We start from the raw sequence: 19,272 nt of genomic DNA on the forward strand, positions 1-19,272 counted from the left end.
TCTAATCTGGCCAGGGCCTGGGCCCTGTGCTCATCCCTGCCGGGTTCCCACAGCTGGAGGCTGTTTCCCTTTACTGCGCAGCCTGGAGGCCTCCGAGAAACCCCATGAGTTACTTAATCCCATGGAATTTAACTGAGTTACTTAATCCCATGTGTTACTTAATTGAAGGTGGTTCTCTGTAGCTTGTAACCAAATATGCCCCTCTAACAACAACCTTCTAAAGAAGATTTCTAATTTGCCTTATGAAATGTGTGTATAGGTAGACTCACTGATAACTTTCATTTTTCTATTAGTTTCATTCTAGCCTGAAAAATATTTTCTTTCAATATGAAAGTGACTACTTTTATTCAACCGTTTTTTCTAGAACATCTACTGGGCTAGCAGCATAGTTTCTCAAAACATACAACTCTAATGGATTTGAATTGTGATATGATTGAATACAACGGTTATCTTAAATTCCTAAGACTAGAGATCTCTTCAAGAAAATTAGAGATACCAAGGGAACATTTCATGCAAAGATAGGCACAATAAAGGGTAGAAATGGTATGGACCTAACAGAAGCCGAAGATACTAAGAGGAGGTGTCAAGAATACACAGATGAACCTGTACAATAAAAGTCTTAATGGTCTGGATAACCATAATGATGTGGTCACTCACCTAGAGCCAGACATCCTGGAGTGTGAAGTCAAGTGGGCCTAAGGAATCATTACTATGAACAAAGCTAGTGGAGGTGATGGAATTCCAGCTGAGCTATTTCGAATCCTAAAAGATGATACTGTTAAAAGTGTTGCACTCAATATGCCAGCAAATTTGGAAAACTCAGCTGTGGCCACAGGATTGGAAAAGGTCAGGTTTCATTCCAATCCCAAAGAAGGGCAATGCCAAAGAATGTTCAAAGTACTGCACAATTGCACTCATTTCACATGCTAGCAATATTATGCTCAAAATCCTTCAAGATCAGCTTTAACAGTATGTGAATTGAGAACTTCCAGATGTTCAAGCTAGTTTTAGAAAAAGCAGAGGAACCAGAGGTCACATTGCCAACACCCATGAGATCAAAAAAACATCTACTTCTGCTTCATTGACTATGCTAAAGCCTTTGACTGTATGGATCACAACAAACTGTGAAAAATTCTTAAAGAGATGGGAATACCAGAACACTTTACCTGTCTCCTGAGAAACCGGTATGCAGGTCAAGAGGCAACAGTTAGAACTGGATGTGGAACAATGAACTGGTTCAAAATTGGGAAAGAAGTACATCAAGGCTGTATATAGTCACCCTGTTTTTTTTAACTTATATACAGAGCACATCATGTGAAATGGCAGACTGGATGACGATTAAGCTGGAATCAAGATTGCCAGGAGAAATATCAATAACATCAGATATGCAGATGACACCACCTTAATCACAGAAAGCAAAGAGGAACAAAAGAGTTCTTGATGAAGGTGAGAGAGGAAAGTGAAAAAGCTGGCTTAAAGCTCAATGTTCAAACAACGAAGATCATGGCATCCAGTCTCATCACTTCATGGCAAATAGATGGGGAAACAATAGAAACAGTGACATACTTTATTTTCCTGGGCTTCAAAATCACTGTGGACAGTGACTGCAGCCATGAAATTGAAAGATGCTCCTTGGAAGGAAAGCTGTGACAAACCTAGACATGGTATTAAAAAGCAGAGACATCACTTTGCCAACAAAGGTCCACATAGTCAAAGTTATGGTTTCCCTAGTAGTCATGTATGGATGTGAAAGAGTCAGACCATAAAGAAGGCTGAAATGCTGAAGAACTGATGTTTTTGAATTGTGGTGCTGGAGAAGACTTTTGAGAATCCCTTGGACAGCAAGGAGATCAAACCAGTCCATCCTAAAGGAAATCAACCCTGATTTCGGACAGACTGATGCGGAAGCTCCAATACTTTGGTCACCTGATGCAAAGAGTCAATTCATGGGAAAGGACTCTGATGCTGGGAAAGATTGAGGAGGAGGAGAAGGGGGTGACAGAGGATGAGATGGTTGAATGATATCACCAATTCAACGGATATGAGTTTGAACAAATTCCAGAAGATAGTGAAGGACAGGGAAGCCTGGTGTGCTGCAGTCCATGGGGATGCAAAGAATAGGATATGACTGAGTGACTGAACAATAACAACAAAGCTTTTCTATAACTTTCTATTGTCTAAAACATAAAACAGTGGGCAAGATAGTGTATACTTTCTTACATGTCTCATTTTCCCCACATATTGCAAGAATACGGGTATCAGAATCTCTAATAAAAATGTGGCCATTTCTTCTCTTCTTTGTTATAGAGGACAAAAATTTTGGAGTTCTAAACTCTTTTAAGTTGAAGAACTTAGCTTCTGGAAACACTTTAGGCCCAAATATATTTTAAAATATTGGACTGGGGAAGATTTTATCAACCCGATACAATAGGAAAGTTTCCATTTTTAAAACAAAACTCTGTAGAAGAGCAGAAATTATTTGATGCATATTTTCCCTTTGTAATTACAAACCAAAACTGGAAGGAAACATAAAACTCTATAAAGCAGAAGGTCCTGAAGCTGTTCTACTCAGAATACATACAAGCTAAAACATAAAAAAATTCCAGGAGAGATAACCATCTCAGAATATTTTTTATAACTGACAGAGGCCAGCAAATCTGCAATGGGTTTCACAGGCCCCACACTGTTGAAAGTCAGTGCGTTTTGTAAAAATTCCAATAATGTAGCTACTGAAGAAAATGCCTTTGTACAAAGAAAAGTGCTACACCCCAAATGTGTGCCAAAGCCTGAGAATGGAAGGCGTGAAGCAGTTTTCTTCCAATGCCCTGGAAGCGTCCCTCCTGCAGGCCACCACATGGTGACTCTTTGGCAGGATTTGAGGTAGTTAACTAAGAAATCCAAATTGGAAAATACAAACTCCAACTTTGTTTTTACTTGATCAATATTGTTACGAGAATGATATTAACTGTTTGGGGGATTTTTCAGAGATATTCCATATCACTTCAGTTTTAATACCAGGTTGCAACCTGCCTGGTCTGTCAGCCTAAGCCAGATAAACACAGACTATTCATCTCTAGATAGTTAGTCAGAAAGATCTGGAAAACAGGCGTATCATGAACTGAACATTTCACTTCTCATTTTATCCATATCCAGAAGTTCATTCCCGGGACAACACTTTAAAAGCTGACCCCTTAAAAGTCACCACACATGACAGAGTATGCATATGTCATTTCAGGACTGATTCAGTATTTTCTCCATCATGATGGGGAAAGTTACATATTACATATAATGATTAAAACTAATGTTCTTCCTCTTCCTTCACTTTGTCTACTTTTTGGGAAATATTGTCCATTTAAATTCATATGTTATACAAACTTGACTTTGGTAAAATACCACTCAGTGAAACTTACATGCAGAGAAATAATATTTATTTTTTAAGATGTGTGATTTAAAATTTTTTCACACATTTGTTTTCTCCCATTACTATTTTTTTCCTTTGATTAGTGGTTATTTCCAATTGCCTTTGTTATTAATCAAATAAATGAGGAGAGAGAAATAGCGTATTCAAAATTCTAAAAAAAAATTGGTACTGTGAGGTACACTAACTATATTTTTAAATTATACAAACCTTCATCTCATAATAATGCTCAAATAAGGCACATTAATTTTTTAATCTGTAAGTATGGCTGCAAAAATTGCTTCTCTATTCAACAAATTTACTAGTCTTACTTATGAAAGATTAATTACATTCACATCTTTTAGTTGTCTTTAATTCCTGGTGGAGAGAGTGCTTAAAATAAAAGAACTTCCACTCTGAAATATATTTTAAAAACAGTTATATGTAAAAATTTCAGTAGCATATATATCCCATTGGAAAAATGCAAACATCTTTAAACCAAATGTTTTAATCTGCAGGAAAAGTCACAAGCTTCCTAGAAAAAGGAGACAGCCTAATTTCCTTTACCAAGTACAACATGTAAATTAACTGAATAAGGTAAATTATCTAATGTGATTTTTGTAATATAGTTCAAATTTTATCTTTAGTCATTTCTATCTGCTTATTGATGCCAAAACTAAATTTAGTGAAACTGAAGGAACCCATAGCTAAAACAAACTGTTTCTAAAATCTGCTCTTTCTCAGCTACTGGCTGGCTGTCCACTTAGGCATCGGGGTTCCCTTAAAAGGCCTCTCAAATTACTGGAGACATTGGATCTACTCTTTTCTACTAAACCCAATGCTGGTTCTTGACACCAGATCTGGCAATGAGCCTTATGATTTGATGCCATTCAAAGTGCCATTGAGTGAGACAGTCAAGTGGGCCTTAGGAAGCATCTCTACGAACAAAGCTAGTGGAGGTGATGGAATTCCAGTTGAGCTATTTCAAACCCTAAAGCTGATGCTGTGAAAGTGCTGCACTCAATATGCCAGCAAATTTGGAAAACTCAGCAGTGGCCACAGGACTGGAAAAGGTCAGTTTTCATTCCAATCCCAAAGAAAAGCAATGCCAAAGAATGTTCAAACTACTGCACAATTGCACTCATCTCACACGCTAGTAAAGTAATGTTCAAAATTCTCCAAGCCAGGCTTCAATAGTATGTGAACCATGAACTTCCAGATGTTTAAGCTGGATTTAGAAAAGGCAGAGGAACCAGAGATCAAACTGCCAACATCCACTGGATCATAGAAAAAGCAAGAGTTCCAGAAAAACATCTACTTCTGCTGTATTGACTGCCAAAGCCTTTGACTGTGTAGATCACAACAAACTGTGGAAAATTCTGAAAGAGATGTGAATACCAGATCACCTGACCTGCCTCCTGAGAAATCTGTATGCAGGCCAAGAAGCAACAGTTAGAAGCAGACATGGAACAATAGACTGGTTCAAAATTGGGAAAGGAATACATCAAGGTTGTATACTGTCACTCTGCTTATTTAGCTTATATGCAGAGTACATCATGCAAAATTCCAGGCTGGATGAAGCACAAGCTGGAATCAAGATTGCAGGGAGAAATACCAATAACCTCAGATACACAGATGACACCACCCTTATGGCAGAAATACAAGAAGAACTAAAAAGCCTCCTAATAAAAGTGAAAGAGGAGAGTGAAAAAGCTGGCTTAAAACTCATTCAGAAACTAAGTTCATGGCTTCTGGTCCCATCACTTCATGGGAAATAGATGGGGAAACAGTGGAAACAGTGACAGACTTTCTTTTTTTGGCCTCCAAAATCACTGCAGATGGTGACTGCAGCCATGAAATTAAAACACACTTGCTCCTTGGAAGGAAAGCTATGACCAACCTGACAGCATATTAAAAAGCAGAGACATTACTTTGCCAACAAAGGTCCATCTAGTCAAGGCTATGGTTTTTCCAGTAGTCATGTATGGATGTGAGAGTTGGACTATAAAGAAAGCTGAGTGCCGAAGAATTGATGCTTTTGAACTGTGGTGTTGGGGAAGACTCTTAAGAGTCCCTTGGACTGCAAGGAGAACCAACCAATCAATCCTAAAGAAAATCAGTCCTGCATATTCATTGGAAGGACTGATGCTGAAGCTGAAACTCCAATACTTTGGCCACCTGATGCTAAGAACAAACTTTTTGGAAAAGACCCTGATGCTGGGAAAGATTGAAGGCAGGAGGCGAAGGGGACGACAGAGGATGAGATGGTTTGATGGCATCACCAACTCAATGGACATGAGTTTGAGCAAGCTCTGGGAGTTGGTGATGGACAGGGAAGCCTGGCGTGCTGCGGTCCATGGGGTTGCACAGAGTCAGACGTGACTGCGCAACTGAATTGAACTGAAATGATTCAAAGTGCCCTGGAAATTTTTCCTATTGCATTTATAGCAGCAATAAATTTACAACACATGAGAGGACAAGATTACGGAGTGGAAGGACTTGAGCTCACTTCCTCTTATGAGCACACCAGAATCACTGAATAATTATCAATATAAAAGACTGGAGTCTATAAAAAAAAATTCTGCATCCAAAGACATATTGAAGAAACCTAATTAGATAGTTGGAGGGGTGCATCTGTGATATAATCAAGTCCCACACCACTTGGGTTGCTGGCCCACAGACTGGAGAATAATTAAATGGCAGTTATTCTCCCACAGGAGTGAGAATTCTGAGCCCCCTGTCAGGGTCCTCAGCCTGAGGAACTGGCATTCAATAGAGGAGCATCCAGACCATTTGGTTTGATGGCCAAACAGGGCTGGGGTGTGGGAGCTGCACAGGAGTGTGGTAAAACAGAAACTCTACTCTTGGGGAGGGTGCACACAAGGACTCAAATGCACCAGGACCCATGATAAAAGGACTGACTTTATAGGAGTCTGGGTCAGACCTACTTGCTGGTCTTGGAGGGTCTCCTGGGGGGTAGGGGTGGCTCTGGCTCACTGTGGGGGCAAGGACACTGGTAGCGGAAATATTCACCAGCATGAGCTCTCCTGGACCTGCCCCACTCAACAGTCTTCAGTGTCCAGTGCTGGAATGCCTCAGGCTAAACAACCAACAAGGTGGGGACACAGACCCATCCATCAGCAAGTAGGCTATCTAAAGTCACCCTGAGCCCACAGCCACTTATAAGCACACCCCTTCACATGGCTCTACCCACCAGAGGGACAAGACCCTGCTCTCTCCACCAGTGGGCAGACACTAGACCATCCTACCAAAAAGCCTGCACAAGCTTTTCAACCAGCCTCAACCACCAGGGGGAAGACAGAAGCAAGAAAACTATGATCTAGCAGCCTGAACATGAGTTTGAGTATGCTCTGGGAGTTGGTGATGGACAGGGAAGCCTGGCATGCTGCAGTCCATGGGGTCACAAATAGTCGGAAATGACTGAGTGACTAAACTGAACTGAACTGAGCAGCCTGCAGACTGAGTCCCTAAAGGTAGATCAGAACCTACTCTGGGACCAGCTGATCCCTGGCCCTTGCGACAAGAGAGGAGTGCATTGCTGGGACACATAGGACATCCCCTACAGAGGGCCACGTCTCCCAGGTTGAGAAATATAACTAACTTTCCAAATACATAAAAATAAAAATAGAAATTTAGATAAAATGAAATAGCAGAGGAATATGTTTCAAAAGAAGGAACAAGATAAAACCCAAGAACAATTATGTGAAGTGGAGTTAGGCAACTTACATGAGAAAGACTTCAGAGTAATGATTATAAAGATGATCTAAGAACTTGGGAAAAGAATGGATGCACAGAGTGAGAAGTTACAAGAATTTTTAAAAACAAAGAGTCATAAAATATAAAGAACAACCAAATGGAGTTGAAGAGTAAAATAACTGAAATGAAAAATACACTAGAAGGAATCAATAGCAGAATAAATGAGGCAGAAGAACTTACAGTGAGCTGGAAGAGAGTAGTGGAAATCACTGCCATGGAACAAAATAAAGGAAAAAGAATGAAAACAGTTTAATAGACCTCTGGAACAACATCAGATACACCAACATTTGCATTATGGGGTCCCAGAAGGAGGAGAGAGAGAAAGACAGAGACAGACAGAGAAGGCCTGAGAAGATTTATGGAGAGATAATAGCAGAAAACTTCCCTAAAATGAAAAACAAAAGAGTCACCCCAGTCCAGGAAGCACAAAGTCCCACACAGGATAAACTGAAGGAGGAACACAATGAGACACAGAATAATCAAACTGACAAAAATTAAAGACAGAAAATATTAAAAGCAATAAGAGAAATACAACAAATAAAATACAAGGGAATCCCCATAGACTATCAGCTGATTTGTCATCAGAAACTGTAGGCCAGAAGGGAGTGCCAGGATATATTTTAAAAGATTAAAGGGAAAAACCTATAAGCAAGAAAACCCTACCCAACAACATTGTCATTCAGATTTGATGAAGAAATCAACTGATTTACAGACAAGCAAAAGATAAGTCAGTACCATGAGACAAGCTTTGCAACAAATGCTAAAGAAACTTCTCTTAAGTGGAAAAGAAAAAGCCACAACAAGAAGCAAGAAAATAACAAAATGGGGAAGTTTACTGGTAAAGGCAAACATATAGCAAAGATGGGAAATCATCTATACACATATGATATCTAACCCAGTAATTGTGAGAGGAGGAGAGTACAAATGCAGGGTATTTGAAACACATTTCAATACACACAAAAAGAAAAGGGAATCCAAACATAATACTAAAGATAGTCATCAAGAGAACTAGAGAAGAGAACAAAAGAGAAAGGGAAGAAAAAAGAACTACAAAAACAAATCCAAAACAATTAAGAAAATGACAATAGAAATATACATATTGATAATTACCTTAAATGTAATGGATTAAATGCTCCAACCAAAAGACACAGATTGGCTGAATGGATACAAAAATAAGACCTGTATGCATGCTGTCCACAAGAGACCCACTTCAGATCTAGGGACACATAGAGACTGAAAGTGAGAGGATGGAAAAAAGTATTCCATGTAAATCAAAATCAAAAGAAAGCTAGAGTAGCAATACTCAAAAGCAGACAACTGACTTTAAACTAAAGACTGTTACAAGGGACAAAGGAGGCACTATGTAATCATCAAGGGGTCAGTCCAAGAAGATATAACAATCGTAACTATATATGCACCCGACAGAGGAACATCTCAATAAGACAAATGTTAACAAGACAGAAAAAGAGAAATCAACAGTAACACAACAGTGGGGGATTTTAACAGCTCACTTATATCAATCGACAGATCATCCAGACAGAAAATCAATAAGGAAACACAGGCCTTAAATGACACATTAGACCAGATGGACTTAACTGAGATAGACATATATATATATATATATACACACACACATACATACATATATATGTGTGTGTATATATATATAATCATTTCACCTGAAAGTAGCAGACTACACATTCTTCTTAAGTGTATATGAAACATTCTCACATGCTGGGATTGATCACATGCTGGGATTGATCACATTCTGGACCACGAGGTGAATCTCAGTAAACTGAGGACAGTTAGAATCATATCAAGCATCTTTTTCAGTCACAACCCTGTGAGATCAGAAATAAGCTACATGAGCTTCCCTGTAGCTCAGGAGTCAAGAATCCACCTGCCAATACAAGAGACATGGGTTTGGTCCCTGGTCTAGGGAAATGCCACGTGCCCTGTAGTAAACACGACTGCGGCCACAACCACCTGAGCCTGCGCTGCAGAGCCCACAGGCAGCCACTGCGCCCGCGTGCCACAACTACTGCAGCCACGTGCCCTGCAGCCTGTGCCCTGCAACACAGAGCCACCACGGGGAGAAGCCCACGTAGCACGACTAGACAGCAGCCTCCACTCACCCAACTAGAGAAAAGCCCACGTAGCAGCGAAGACCCAGAACAGCTACAAATAAATAAATAGTAAAAAAGAAATAAACTAAAGAACTGCAAAAACTTCAAACATGTGGAGGCTAAACAATATGATAATAAACAACCAATGGATCACTCAAGAAATCAAAGGGGAAATAAAAAAAATATCTAGAGACAAATGAAAATGAAAACACAAGATCAAAACCCCATGGGACACAGCAAAAGCAGTTCTAGGAGGGAAGTTTATTAACAATACAATCATACCCCATGAAACAAGAAAAATCTCAAACATACATCCTAACCTTACACCTAAAGCAATCAGAGAAAGAAGAATAAACAAAACACAAAGTTAGCAGAAGGAAAGAAACCATAAATACCAGAGCAGAAATAAATGAAATAGAGACTAAGAAAACAATAGAAAGGATCAATGAAACTATAAGCTGGTTCTTTGTAAAGGTAAACCAAGTTAGAACCTTTAGCCAGACTCATCAAGAAAAGGAGAGGGCCTAAATCAATAAAATTAGAAATGCAAAAGGAAAAGTTACAACTGACACCACATAAAGGAGCATGAATACTACTACAAGCAACTGTATGCCAATAAAACGGACAATCTGGAAGAAATTCTGTTGAACAAATTGAACAAATTCTTAGACAGAGTCTCCCAAGATGGAACCAGGAAGAAATAGAAAATATCAACAGACCAATTACAACTACTGAAATTGAATCAGTAAAAACTCCCATCAAATGAAAGTCCAGGACCAGATGACTTCACAAGTGAATTCTGCAAAATATTTAGAGAACTGTTAACACTTTTGCTTCTGAATATATTCCCCAAAATTGCAGAGGAAGGAACACTTTCAAACTCCTTTTATGAGGTCACCATCACCCTGATATCAAAACCAGAAAAAGATACCACAGAAAAAGAAAATTACAAGCCCATATAATTGATGAATGGGGGCTTCCCTGGTGGTCCAGTGGAAAAGAACCTGCCTGCCAATGCAGGAGATGTGGGTTTGATCCCTGGGTCAGGAAGATCCCCTGGAGAAGGAAATGGCAACCCACTCCAGTATTCTTGCCTGAGAAATCCCATGGACAGAGGATCCTGGTGGGCTACAGTCCATGGGGTCACAAAAGTCATGGGGACATGACTTAGAGACTAAAAAGCAACCACATAACTGATGAACATAGATGCAAAAATCCTCAACAAAATACTAGCACATCAAATCCAGCAATACATTAAAAGGACCATGCACCATGAGCAAGTGAGATTCATCCCAAGGATGCAAGGATTTTTCAATATTTACAAATCAAACAAGGACTGGTCACCACATCAACAGACTGAAGAAGGAAAACCATATGATCATCTCAATAGATACAGAAAAAAGCTTTTGACAAAATCAACAACCATTTATGATGGAAACTATCTGGAAAGTGGACACAGAGGAAACCTACCTGAACATAGTAAAGGCCATATACAACCAACCCACTGCAAACATTACTCTCAGTGGTGAAAAACTGAAAGCATTTTCTCTCAGATCAGGAATAAGACAAGGATGTCCACTCTCACCACTATTATTCAACATAGTTTTGGAAGTCCTCACCACAGGAATTGGAAAAGAAAAAAAAAAAAATCCAAATTGGAACAGAAGTAAAATTGTTATTGTTTGCAGATGACATAATACTCTACATAGAAAATCCTAAAAATGCTACCAGAAAACTACTAAAGCTCATCAGTGAATTTGATAAAGTCTCAGGGCTTCCCTGGTAACTCAGATAGTAAAGAATCTATCTGCCTGCAATGCAGGAGACCTGGGTTTGATCCCTGGGTTGGGAAGACCCCCTAGAGAAGGGAATGCCAACCCACTCCAGTGTTCTTGCCTGGAAAATCCCATGGACAGAGGATCCTGGTGGGCTACAGTCCATGGGGTCACAAAGGTTGCACAGGACTGAGTGACTAGTACACACACACACACAGGGTACCAAAAAAAAAAATCAATACACAGAAATCTGTTGCATTTCTATACAGTAACAACCAAAGATCAGAAAGAGAAATTAAGGAAAGAATCTCATTTACCATCACATCAAAAAGAATAAAACACATCAGAATAAACTTACCTAAGGAGACAAAAGACCTATATTCTGAAAAGTGTAAGACACTGCTGAAAGAACTCAAAGATGACACAAACAGATGAAAAGTTTTACCCTGTTCTTGGATTGAAAGAATCAATATTGTCAAAATGACTTCACTACCAAGGCAATGAGAGGGTAACAGGCAGGAAGGCAAGGGGTCTCCAAAGGGAGGAAATAGCCTGCAAGTGTCAGGTATTTTTCTCTCTCTTAAGTGGCAGGAGGAAACAAACTAGTGATATTTTTTCCTTTTCTATACAAATTTAAAAGGAGGTTTCTCTTAAAATACTATGTTGCCATAATGATACCTGGTTTCACCTGAAGTTAACTATTCTCAAACCTAGAGATAACCAATGCCTTTTTCTTATGGAAATGTTTGTCTTAAGCTATGTTAATGTACTATGCATTTACCCCAGACTCTGTCTTCAAGTGGGTTCCATCTCTTGGCTCAGAACCTACTTGACAAACCAGTATGTTATACTCAGATATTGTTCCCCTAATCTATGTAAATGAAACTATTTGTATGGTGATCTGCCCTTCTTCAAGATTCAAGTTAATCATTTTATGGCCCAGGATGAACCATTTGGTGCCAAGATTATCCCAAAATGCATCTTATGGGTGAGGGGCCTGGTGCCATTCTGAGTTTTAAGACATTCCTTTCCCTGGTGGCTCAGAGGTTAAAGCCTCTGCCTGCAATGCGGGAGACCTGGGTTCAATCCCTGGGTCAGGAAGATCCCCTGGAGAAGGAAATGGCAACCCACTCCAGTATTCTTGCCTGGAGAATCCCATGGACAGAGAAGCCTGGTGGGCTACAGCCCACGGGGTCGCAAAGAGTTGGACACAACTGAGAGACTTCACTTTTACTTTCTTTCATTAATAGACTGCTAGTGACTATATAACATCCTGCTGAAGACTAGCAGTGGGGCACTCTTTCTGCCCCCTTCTGATGCCTATGTCAGAAGCTTTCTCTATCTCCTTTATACTTTAATAAAACTTTATTACACAAAAGTTCTGAGCGATCAAGCCTTGTCTCTGGCCCGGGATTGAATTCTTCTCCTCCGGGGGCCAAGAATCCTGGCGTCTTTGCGTGATTCAGCAACAACCTTTCAGCAATCTACAGATTCAATGTAATCCCTATCAAATTACCAATGGCATTTTCCTCAAAACTATAACAAAAATTAAGGAAACACAAAAGACCCCAAATAGCCAAAGAATCTTGAGAAAAAAGAACAGAGGTGGAGAAATCAGGCTCCCTGGGTTCAGACTATATTACAAAGTTATAGTAACCAAGACAGTACGGGACTGGCACAAAACAGACACATAACTCCATGGAACGGAATAGGGAGCCCAGGAATAAACACACATAATTATGGTCAATTAGTCTACATCAAAGGAGGCAGGAATACACAATGGAGAAAAGACGATTTCTTTAATAAGTGATACTGGGAAAACTGGACAGCTATATGTAAAAGAACAAAGTCACAACATTATCCTACACCATATATAAAATGAACTTAAAATCAATTAAAGGCCTAAATGTAATACCAGAAACCATAACACTTCTAGAGGGAAACACAGGCAGTATACTTTCACATAAATTGTAGCAATGCATTTTTGGATCAGTCTCCTAAAGCAAAGGAAAACAAAGCAAAAATAAAGAAATGGGACCTAATTAAATTTAAACTCACGGCAAAGGAAACCATAAACAAAATGAAAAGACAACTTATAGAACTGAAGAAAATATTTGCAAACGGTGTGACTGACAAAGGATTAATCTCCAAAACACACAAAGAACTATGTAGCTGAATATCAAAAAACAAAACAAATCACCCAGTCAAAGAAAGGGCAGATCTAAATAGATGTTTCTCCAAAGACACCATATAGATGGCCAAAAGGCACATGAAAAATGCCCCACATTGTTAATTATTAGAGAAATACAAATCAAAACTATAATGAGGTATCAGTTCACACCCATCGGAGTGGTGTACAAACAACAAATGCTGGAGAGAAAGTGGAGAAAAGGGAGCCCTCCTACAATGCTGGTGGGAATGTAAATCGGTACAGCCACTATGGAAAACAATATGGGCATTCCCTAACAAACTAACAATAGAGCTACTATATTATCCTGCAATTCACCCCTGGGCATATATCCAGAGAAAACCATTTGAAAATATATACGTACTCCAATGTTCATTGCAGCACTGTTTACAATAGCCAAGACAAGGAAGCAGCCTAATTGTCTGAATGGATAAGGGAGATGTGGTGTGTGTATATATATAAATATATATATATATTTATATATATATATATATATATATTTAATGAAATAGTACTCAAACATGAAAAATAATGAAATGCTTTTTGGAGCAACATATATATACCTAGAGATTATCATACTAAGTTGCATAAAACATAAAAATATATGCTATTGCTTATATATGAAATCTAATAAAAATGATACAAATGGACTTATATACAAAACAGAAATAGATTTACAGATAGAGAAAACAAGTTTATGGTTACCAAAGGAGAAAGCTGTGGGGAGTCAGAAATTAGGAGTTTGGGATTAACATATACACACTACTATGTAGAAAAAAATAACCAACAAGGACCTACTGTATAGGACAGGGAACTATACTTAACATTTTGTAATAATCCATAAAGGAAAAGAATCTGAAAAAAGATATATGTATAACTGAATCACTTTGCTGTACACCTAAAACTAACACAACTTTGTAAATCAACTATACTTTAAATAAAAAAGAGTAAGAAAATAAAAGAAAATCTTCTATTTTTGTATTTCAAAAGCATTGTCACCATAAAGTATGGTTTTTACCCATGGAGTAAAAAAAAGAAATTCTAAGATAATTTTTAAGCTAGCCATAATTTATAAATAAGAACCACTGAATGTGAGCAGTTAGTTTTATAACTCTCATTCTCATTATTTTCAAATATAGATATAAAGGAATGGCCACTTATTAGACAAGTCTAGAATTGCTACAGTCTCTACCTGTTCGTTGATACAGACACTGAGTAATCATATTTGGTCTGGTGATATTTTGCCATAATTGAAGAAAGCTGTGGATGGGAATTAAGAAGAAATAAGACAGAGGCTGAAATAAATAGATTCAGTTGGGTTGCCCCTAATGGAACAGAATTCTGGTGAAGCCCTGTAAGACAAAGTGACCTCCTGGCTCGCCACTGAAATCATCTGAAGATGAGAACATGCTTATCCAACGTGTATGTAGATTTTGGGTGTGTGGTTCAAGACTCATCTGCTCAGTTATCTTACTTTCTGGGAGAACTGAAGAGTTCTGTCAAACAATTCATCTTAAAGTTACATAATTATGTACATACAAAATAGGAACTTGAAGTCCCACTTCTCAGATTGATAGCAAAATTCTATGAATAAAAAGACAAAATTAGCACATAATACTATAATGGTAAGAAATAGAATATAAAATGATTTGACTTGCTTTAAAACGTACTAACCATTTCTTAGTTAGAACCATACTAACCATTTGACTACTTTTATTTAGTTAGGGAATCATAAAATGACCTGAAAAAATAATATTCCACCGCAGAAAAGAATCCTAACTAATTTGTTGAGGAGAGTTCACTATCCATTTTAAAATGAATAAGAGTCAAGGCTTTTTATTTTCTAAGTAGTCAAATATAAACACAAATGAGTAAAATTCCCTTCAAAGCAAGGGAAAACAAGTTTGTGCAGTTTACAGCACATTTTCATGTGAATATGCTTTTCTAGTAAGATCTCTTACTGTTCACACTTGAAAAAATTATGCATACTGCAAAAACCAAGGTATTCCATCACTACAACCACGGACGGTGGAGGAAGGCTAAGGAAGCTGGTCTAGGCACATGGTGTGGTTTCCCAGGTGCCATTCAAGATGGACCATCAGGGCCCTCGCACCTCACTGGCCGCCCTCCTTCATAGCAACCTTGGTGGAAATACGCAACAACACATGGCCTCAAGACCTTTGGGGACCTTCTCTTTTGGTGTAGAAAAGATGCCCAGGACATTTATAGCCCAACTCAGCTATCACAGTCTGTAAATGATTCTCAGCTTGTTCTAGAAATTATACCACATACATCTCCCACCAGTTTTTCACTTGGTCTCTGGTGAGGTGCAAAGTAAAACTAAATGTCTTGTTATAAGAACGCCACTGCCCCAATACAGGGTCAACTGCAGAGAATAATGAGAAGGCCAGCTCTGCTGTGATGACGGACTAAAATCATGATGGAGGAATAACTGTTTATAAAATGAAGTCAGGCAGCCACTGTTGTGAGCAAATTCCTTAAAATCAATCTCTCTCTCTCTCTCTCTCTCTCTCTCTCTGGGGAACTGTAGAAAATTCTTAAAGAGATGGGAATACCAGACCACCTTACCTGCCTCCTGAGAAATCTTTATGAGGGTCAAGAAACAACAGTTAGAACTACACATGGAACAACAGATTGGTTCCAAATTGGGAAAGGAGTATGTCAAGGTTGTATCTTGTCACCTTGCTTACTTGACTCATATGCAGAGTACATCATGTGAAATGCCGGGCTGAATGAAACACAAGCTGGAATCAAGACTGCCAGGAGAAATATCAATAACGTCAGATATGCAGATGACACCACACTTATGGCAGACAGCAAAGAGGAACTGAAGAGCCTCTTGATGAAAGTGAAAGGGAGAGTGAAAAAGCTGGCTTAAAACTTAACATTCAAAAAATGAAGATCATGGCATCCAGTCCCATCACTTCATGGCAAATAAATGGGGAAACAGTGGAAACAGTGATAGACTTTCTTTTTGGGGGTCCAAAATCACCGCAGATGGTGACTGCAGCCATGAAGTTAAAAGACGTTTGCTCCTTGGAAGAAAAGCTATGACCAACGTAAACAGTATATTAAAAAGCAGAGACATTACTTTGTCAGCAAAGGTCCATCTAGTGAAAGCTATGGTTTTTCCTGTAGTCATGTATGGATGTGAGAGTTGGACTATAAAGAAAGCTGAGCGCCAAAGAATTGATGCTTTTGAACTGTGGTGTTGGAGAAGACTCTTGAGAATCTCTTGGACTGCAAGGAGATCCAACCAGTTCATCCTAAAGGAGATCAGTTCTGAATTCATTGGAAGGACTGATGCTGAAGCTGAAACTCCAATACTTTGGCCACCTGATGCTAAGAACTGACTCTTTGGAAAAGACCCTGATGCTGGGAAAGATTGAAGGTGGGACCAGAAGGGAAGGACAGAGGATGAGACGGTTGGATGAACATGAGTTTGAGTAAACTCCGGGAGCTGGTGATGGACAGGGAGGCCTGGCATGCTGCAGTCCATGGGGTCGCAAAGAGTCAGACACGACTGAGAGACTGAACTGAACTGATGATGGCAAACCCTTACTGTGAAAGTGAGGCTCCTGCAAGGGACTCAGGGGCCCACCTGAACTCTGCTTTCGCACATGGAAACTCCTGTCCTATAACCAAACCCTTCACACTTTTTCTTGAAATAGTTTCCTGCTGTCTTCCTTTCTGGTGTATTTCCACAGCCCTAAAACCTATTCTAAAGAGAAGGTGCTAATAAGCTATCTAGTCACAATAATTTGATATAACAGGTTTATATATCATCCAGAATTATAAAAATAAAAGTCAGAAATCCAATGTATAATTACAGTACAGTTAGTTTCTTTTATGCTTGAAAATAAAAACTGAGCTAATGATTGACTCCTTGAGATGAAGCACATTAAATGCTTTATAAGCCTACTCTGAGAACAAATATTAAAGGAAAGTAATTTCTTACCACTTATGAGTCTCTGTCAGTGAGTTCTCCTCTGCTTCTTGGTCAATTTTAGCTGAAAATGCAAGAAAAGAAATAGATGAGATATGATAAATGGTTATAACCATCTCAAACAAAATATATCAAATAATATGAAATATATCTTAATACATTAATGCAATGTACTCCACCAAAAGTTTATTTTATTTTTTAAAAATTTTATTGGAACATAATTATAGAATTTTATTTGAAATCTATGAATAGATATGATTGAAGAGGTTATATTTAATTTTCATTAAGTTAATACTAGTTTCTAAGTAATTTCTTTAAATTAGTCACATTAATGTGAGAAAATAAAATACCAGATAACTTGATAGTCACATCAAATTTTTCTGTCAAGGATTTAAATTCCAATAATTAGTTGAAAACAATTCTCTCAAGCTAAGGTCCGAAAACCAAGTAAAAACCTAAATAGAAAAGATATGTAATGATCTTTACCAGTGCTCTCCACATCAGATCACAATTGAGTAGATCCAGAGCTGACTTCTATGCAGACATAGGATAGAATACTAATACTTTCTCCTAACTTCAAGTGATGACATGACAGTGCACCCACTGATTTGCTACCAGGTTTGTCTAAAAATAAAGAATGGTAGCTGGACACAAACCCAAAGATCAAATTTAGGAAAGGGATTACATCACTATTTTATTATTATTTTTTTTCTTTTTTATCATTATTTTTTTTACTTTACAATATTGTATTGGTTTTGCCATACATCAACATGCAGCCGTACACGTGTTCCCAATCCTGAACCCCCCCTCCCACCTCCCTCCCCATACCTTCCCTCTGGGTCATCCCAGTGCACCAGCCCCAAGCTTCCTGTATCCTGCATCGAACCTGGATTGGCAATTTGTTTCTTATATGATATTATACATGTTTTAATGCCATTCTCCCAAATCATCCCCCCCCCGCCCCACAGAGTCCAAAAGACTGTTCGATACATCTGTGTCTCTTCTGCTGTCTCCCATACAGGGTTGTCATTACCATCTTTCTAAATTCCATATATATGCATTAGTATACTGTTGGTGTTTTCCTTTCTGGCTTACTTCACTCTGTATAATAGGCTCCAGTTTCATCTACTTCATTAGAACTGATTCAAATGTATTCTTTTTAATGGCTGAGTAATACTCCATTGTGTATATGTACCTCTGCTTTCTTATCCATTCATCTGCTGATGGACATCTAGGTTGCTTCCATGTCCTGGAAACATAAACAGTGCTGCGATGAACATTGGGGTACACGTGTCTCTTTCAATTCTGGTTTCCTTGGCGTGTATGCCCAGCAGTGGGATTGCTGGGTCATAAGGCAGTTCTATTTCCAGTTTTTTAAGGAATCTCCACACTGTTCTCCATAGTGGCTGTACTAGTTTGCATTCCCACCAACAGTATAAGAGGGTTCCCTTTTCTCCACATCCTCTCCAGCATTTATTGTTTGTAGACTTTTGGATCACAGCCATTCTGACTGGCGTGAAATGGTACCTCATTGTGGTTTTGATTTGCATGTCACCCTGTTTATTTAACTTATATGCAGAGTACACCATGAGAAACGCTGGACTGGAAGAAACACAAGCTGGAATCAAGATTGCCGGGAGAAATACCAATCACCTCAGATATGCAGATGACACCACCCTTATGGCAGAAAGTGAAGAGGAACTCAAAAGCCTCTTGATGAAAGTGAAAGTGGAGAGTGAAAAAGTTGGCTTAAAGCTCAACATTCAGAAAACAAAGATCATGGCATCCGGTCCCACCACTTCATGGGAAATAGATGGGGAAACAGTGGAAACAGTGTCAGACTTTATTTTTCTGGGCTCCAAAATCACTACAGATGGTGACTGCAGCCATGAAATTAAAAGACGCTTACTCCTTGGAAGGAAAGTTATGACCAATCTAGATAGCATATTCAAAAGCAGAGACATTACTTTGCCAACAAAGGTTCGTCTAGTCAAGGCTATGGTTTTTCCTGTGGTCATGTATGGATGTGAGAGTTGGACTGT

General features: G+C 38.8%; 1 protein-coding gene across 1 annotated transcript in view; it reads right to left on the reverse strand.

Moving 5' to 3' along the window:
* FMN2 (formin 2) overlaps window positions 1-19,272 on the reverse strand; it is a 373,106-nt gene that overhangs the window by 42,487 nt on the left and 311,347 nt on the right. The window contains exon 15 of the mRNA XM_055587923.1: window positions 17,243-17,294. Within this exon, the coding sequence (XP_055443898.1) occupies window positions 17,243-17,294 (52 nt within the window). The remainder of the gene's footprint in view (window positions 1-17,242; window positions 17,295-19,272) is intronic.

This window comes from Bubalus kerabau, chromosome 1 (assembly GCF_029407905.1).
Source record: "Bubalus kerabau isolate K-KA32 ecotype Philippines breed swamp buffalo chromosome 1, PCC_UOA_SB_1v2, whole genome shotgun sequence".
Classification (NCBI taxonomy): Eukaryota; Metazoa; Chordata; class Mammalia; order Artiodactyla; family Bovidae; genus Bubalus; species Bubalus kerabau.